This window comes from Micropterus salmoides, unplaced genomic scaffold (assembly GCF_014851395.1).
Source record: "Micropterus salmoides isolate LMB-PRFRI ecotype aquatic unplaced genomic scaffold, ASM1485139v1 Ms_hic_scaffold_4135, whole genome shotgun sequence".
Lineage (NCBI taxonomy): Eukaryota > Metazoa > Chordata > Actinopteri > Centrarchiformes > Centrarchidae > Micropterus > Micropterus salmoides.
Window position 1 is genome coordinate 10,334 of NW_024043524.1, and position 5,279 is coordinate 15,612.

The 5,279-nt window shown below is 41.0% G+C and overlaps 1 protein-coding gene across 1 annotated transcript; it reads right to left on the reverse strand.

The window, feature by feature from the left end:
* Positions 1-1,104: 1,104 nt before the first annotated feature.
* LOC119887352 (myelin-oligodendrocyte glycoprotein-like) lies at positions 1,105-5,279 on the reverse strand. Its single transcript, XM_038698169.1, has 3 exons — positions 5,115-5,279; positions 3,378-3,713; positions 1,105-1,802 (listed from the first exon to the last, which is right to left on the reverse strand). The coding sequence occupies exons 1-3, from the start codon at positions 5,164-5,166 to the stop codon at positions 1,525-1,527; spliced, it is 666 nt and encodes a 221-aa protein (XP_038554097.1). The 5' UTR covers positions 5,167-5,279; the 3' UTR covers positions 1,105-1,524.

Consider the following 5,279-nt stretch of genomic DNA (forward strand, 5'->3'; position numbering starts at 1 on the left):
CAGCTATAACACAAGTCTTGTTCATCAGACTACATGCTGTGGACAGATTTTGTCCCAGGATTTATTATGCATTTCTTCTTCTTCGTTGCATGATTTAGAATAATAAGGTGAGAAATGGGTCTATTCTGAGTTCATCCTGCACTGCAGCAGCTAATAAAGTCCATTTAATCCCAAAAACGCTTTTCTTTTAGGCAGGCTGGAGCAGAAAACAACTCACCTTTCTCAAGTTGTACAGTAATGTCACATATGTATGAAGGTGGATCAAACCAGCTAATCTTAAATGTTAAAGTAGAGAGGAGCCTAGTAGGCCTATTTATTTTCATTCATTACACAATATGAATAAGCTATGCAGACAGTTGTAAAGAAAGAACATCTTTTTCTTCTGTTCTCTACTTGTTATAGTTACACAGTATTAGGGGTGTGGGCTGTATTAAAAGTATCCACTGTTCTCCCATGCTCTAACACACAGTAACGATGAAATGTGTGCTGTTCTCACATTCTTCCTCTGTATGTACACATAAACAACAAGGCAGGGAAATATAAAAGGAATTTATTTTATTGTTTGGGTACATTATTGTTCAGTGTACATGCTCACATCTGAAACAAACTTTACGTGCTTGATAACTGTCCCCCCCGCAGACATCTACACGCCAATACCAATTTATATTCATAGCGGCAAGTGCTATGTAGCTCCACATAGGGGACACAGGAAGTGACATATAACACCTTCATGCAGCGTCATAACCGCGTAGCAAATTCACAGCCGCACCGGCAGAGCTCCAGAATGTGCAACTCGGCCGGTTCACGCGCGGACGCGCTACAAGTGCGAGGGCCCGCCCAACGCTGCTTGCAGCTTTAATTTTATTTTATTTTATTAATTTAAGCCAAAGGAAACAGCACGCCTGAAACACGCGTGCAAAACAACATAAATGTGCGCCAACAGAAACAACAAGACCCAAAGTCTAATTCTTCTAGATTTACCGGTGTAACCTGCATGGCTACAAGAGCGGAAAGGGGGAAAAAAGTTGTGTTGTGTGTTTGATCATTTTTACACAAGTATTATTCTGTTTGAAATAAATAAATTGTTTGATAGTAGTTTCAGTTTTGTGCAAAAAGAATTAAAGGCCTGTCCCAAATACAGGCAGGGTCAATTCTGTGATTTTAGCAAATAAAAGCATGGGCTATTATTCAAAGTTTTACGGTAAATCAAAATATTATCTTTATACAGACGATTCATATTGTGTTGCTGTTTCTGTCCAGCTCACCCTCCTTTGGGAAGCTAACGCTGCAGCACTGATTAAACATTAACTCTAGTCTGAATGGTCACCTCTCTGCAGCTGCAGAGGGCGCTGCAACCAGAAAACAGCCAACTGTCATCTTGGTGTTTGCTCATTAATTTACAGCATTAATGCTGATTAGTTTAACTGTTCTTTTATCTCTTATTCTGTTGTCATTAAAGGTTCATTTGAGTGCACTGACCCTTTAAAACATGTTTCACATTTCTGTAACAGCAGCAAGAAGCAACTATTCAGGAATCAAGACATCTGAGACCTTTCCGTCCTCCTTATTCTCAATCTCCTCGTCATCAGGACGCTGGTCGACTGATTTTCTGCAATTTTTACATGATCTATAAATCATACAAATCGCACCCATTATAAAAGCAATAATACAAACAATTATAGTAATAAAAACAGCTAGCAGCTTTCCTTGTATCCTCCTGAACGCCTGGGTGGGAACGGCGATTGCAGTCTCGTTATCGGAGGTTGGCTGAAGCTTCTCTGGATCTTCAGGAGTGTCGGGCGCTGCACGAGGGAGTTCAAACATGTGAACTTTGATGCGTATTGGAAAATGTAGTTTGGTTACAACCAAATCCTGCTTAAACATGCTGTTTGCCTTTTTGTTTAGAAATAAAGGAGAAACACAAGATCACTTTAATAAGTTTTTCTCGAGGATATTGAATTTAGAGAGAGAGAGAGAAATTATTAATCATTTATCAATTGGATTCTAAACGTTACACTGACACATTTTGGTGACATGTCAAATTGAGCCTGCAGGACACACTGAGATTTCAGGGACTACAAACCCTCCAAAGTGTCCTGAGAGTTACTGATCAAATAACACTCAGTACTGTTTGGCCTCAGAGCAGCACTTCTTTCCAACCATTAAACAGGGTGAACCGAATGATTAAATTAAGAAAAGATTCTGATTTGATGAATCAGTTTGACTGATTTGTCAAACTAAAACTCAGCCTAAACCATGAATATAGAACTGAACTATATATATGTATATATATATATATATATATATATATATATATATATATATATATATATATATATATATATATATATATAAAAAATATAGAACTCTTTGCTGTCACAGATCCTGACCACATGCAGACTCGGTGTCCACAGTCTGACATAGAAAAAGGACAACCAACAGATGAAAGCGGCCACTGCGTGACAGGTGAGGCAGAGACTGGGATCAACTTCCTCTTGGTGACAGTAATATAAAAATATCAGAGTGCAACACTTTAAGTAATTTGATTTGTTAATCTCAAACTCAAACAGATGTCAAGCAGATGACAGTGAAAATAACAGATTGTTAGCAGGAGAAAATGCAGGACACTTAAGCCCCCGACAGACTTGCTTTTTAACAATGCGTAGGCGTAGACAGGCGTCGTCGACCCAAAGGGCATAGTTCACATATTTGCCTGTGTACTTTGCGTGTAACCTGGAGTTAGTGTCGTAGTCAAGACCGCCCAAACTGAGACCAAGTCAAGAACAACCAGATTATCTTCTTTGACAACCTCTGAGCAGGTTGTGACTTTAATGAGACATCATAACGATCTTGGTAATTAACTAGCTCCAGGAGTTTTACTGTTAAAATTCCCGCCATAAATCTCCTTTTTTAAAAGTCTGCTGCTGACCTCCTTCTTTTGCGTTTAAAGGCGGTTGGCAAACCAACTGTATCCCGCCACCACCTGGGCTGTTGTGTAGAACAGCAGATTGCTGCTGACCTGCCCGTCAGATCGACATACTGCCCCCACGTTCATGTCCTGAATTGCATCTCGCGGACGCGTGGCGTTATTTTCTGGAGACGTGCACGACCTACGCTCCAGAGGAACGCAGGATACGTGTGGCAGCCATCTTGCATACGCGTAGTTAAAAGCAAGTATGTCCAGGGCGTAAGCTGCACGACATGTAACTACATGTTGCAAACTGAGGGACACACAGTGGATGAGACAAATAATTAGACAGCGCACAGACACACAAAGTTACATGTAAGTGTTTTACTGTTTTTGCGTATTTGTTACTTTATATTACTGCTTAGTGTACTGAAATATTTTATCTATTTGTACTTGGATGCTAACTCACCTGAGTCTGTAACTTTCAGGTCGATGACGTGCTTGATCTGTTTGCGTGCGTTAGTTATAATCCGACACTCGTATGTTCCAGTGTCGTTGAAGGTGACGTTCTTCAGGACAACAGAAGCGTCTCCGTCCTTCATCTCTGGATCTCTCAGCTCCACTCGACCATTGAAAGATGGATGCTGGTAGTTTTCATACGGCCGCTCGTTTCGGTAAAAGAACACGTAACCGTCTGACTTCAGGTCAGGTCTGGTCCACTCCAACAGTGTGACGGAGGCATCTCTGGGACCTCGACATTGAAGAGAGACGTCCTGTCCAGGATTCACTTTTATCTCTCGCTGATCTAAAAACAAAAGTAGAGATGGTGTTTATCACATGAGACACACAGATCAGATGGTGTTCGCCACACATGGCTTGCTTCCTGTTTCCAGTAGACTATGACTATGACTCAATACTGACATGCAGATGTCCTCGGGCTCAAACATGTGACATTTTGGGACAGACATAATTTACTACATGAACATCAAGCTGTATTAAAGAAGACTTGAAACAAGCGAACGAGACCAACAACTCATTTTGACTGAGGTAATAAATGAAGTGGGAAGTATACTCGTTTTGTCATAGACTACAAGGTAATCTTACTTCTTTTTGCAACCAGTGAAGTCGCCCCCTGCTGGTTGTTAGTAAGAATGCGAGGTCCTTCACTTTTCACACCTGGAGGTTGCCGCTTGAAATTGTAAACTCTCTTAAAGGGAAACTCATTAGTTTTGTCAACGGTGAGAGCAATGATCCTCCCAAATGTCATGAAGATCAAAGAGGCTTTATCCCAGTAATGGTGAACATCTGGGGGCGCTGTAGAGCCACGCCTGAGCCCAATCACTGCTTTGCGATTTTTGTTCAAATTCTTGTGAGCCCCTCAGAAATGGTGCACAGAAGTAGAATAATAAGGCTCTGATGAATCGGGCTCTGATAATCATCAGTTATAGAGGAGCAGCTGCAGATGAAACTGTCGGTCAGTATGAAGAAGGTCCAGTTTAAACTTTGGGCGGCTGTGGCTCAGGTGATAGAGCGGTCGTCCACTCATCAGAAGGTCGGTGGCTGCATCGAAGTATCATTCGGAAAGACACTGAACCCCAAATTGTGTGAATGTAAATTAATGAGTTAATATCCGTTTCTGGTGGGTAGTTGGCACTTTTAACAGCCACAGCGGGAATCATGTTGTGATGTGCAAGTGGTGACGCATGCGTAGTAGAAGTATAACCGGTGGGGAAAAACGCTTTTTAAACCTTATTTTGGGGCAAAATTGTCAAACGTTTTCAGTGACTATTATCAGATTTTAATGCTGATTCTATTCATGTAGTTTTTATGTCCCGGTGACCAGTATAAGTGCAGTTCTGGCTCAAATACAATAAGGAAAATTGTTTTTCTGGCTGATATTGAGCCTAAACACGATGTGTTTAGTGTATTTTATTGATTTCTCTGTACTTTGTCTCCACTATGGATGTTTAAACTGCTCTATGAATACATTTTTCTAAATAAATTGATTTAGTTAAATGATCACAGTACATTACAACGTTCACCTCAGATGAATCAGCTTGATGTGTGTGCACGAGCATATCTGGTGTGGTGTCAGTCACCACACCCGTAGAAACACAAATCAATCAATAAATCTTTATTTACATAGCACTTTTCATACAAATACATGTAGCACAAAGTGCCGTTTCAGAACAAAGACACAGCTCACCTGCAGAGACCAGCGAGAGGATCAGGAAACAGAAGAAAGCCACAAGCAACATATCAGCAGAAAGAGAGAAAAGAGAGCAGAGCAGTTCTCTCGGTGATGGAGAGGCTGCCTTTCACCATCGACTGATCCAACATGAAGGGCGGGGCTTCAGCTGATGATCTCATC

Coding starts and splice junctions, on each gene's coding strand:
- LOC119887352 (XM_038698169.1), bottom strand. CDS start 5,166: ATGTTGCTTGTGGCTTTCTTCTGTTTCCTGATCCTCTCGCTGGTCTCT. Junction 3,714..5,114: donor CCTCTCGCTGGTCTCTGCAG/GTGAGCTGTGTC, acceptor TTTTGTTTTTAG/ATCAGCGAGAGATAAAAGTG. Junction 1,803..3,377: donor CCTGAAAGTTACAGACTCAG/GTGAGTTAGCAT, acceptor TCCCTCGTGCAG/CGCCCGACACTCCTGAAGAT.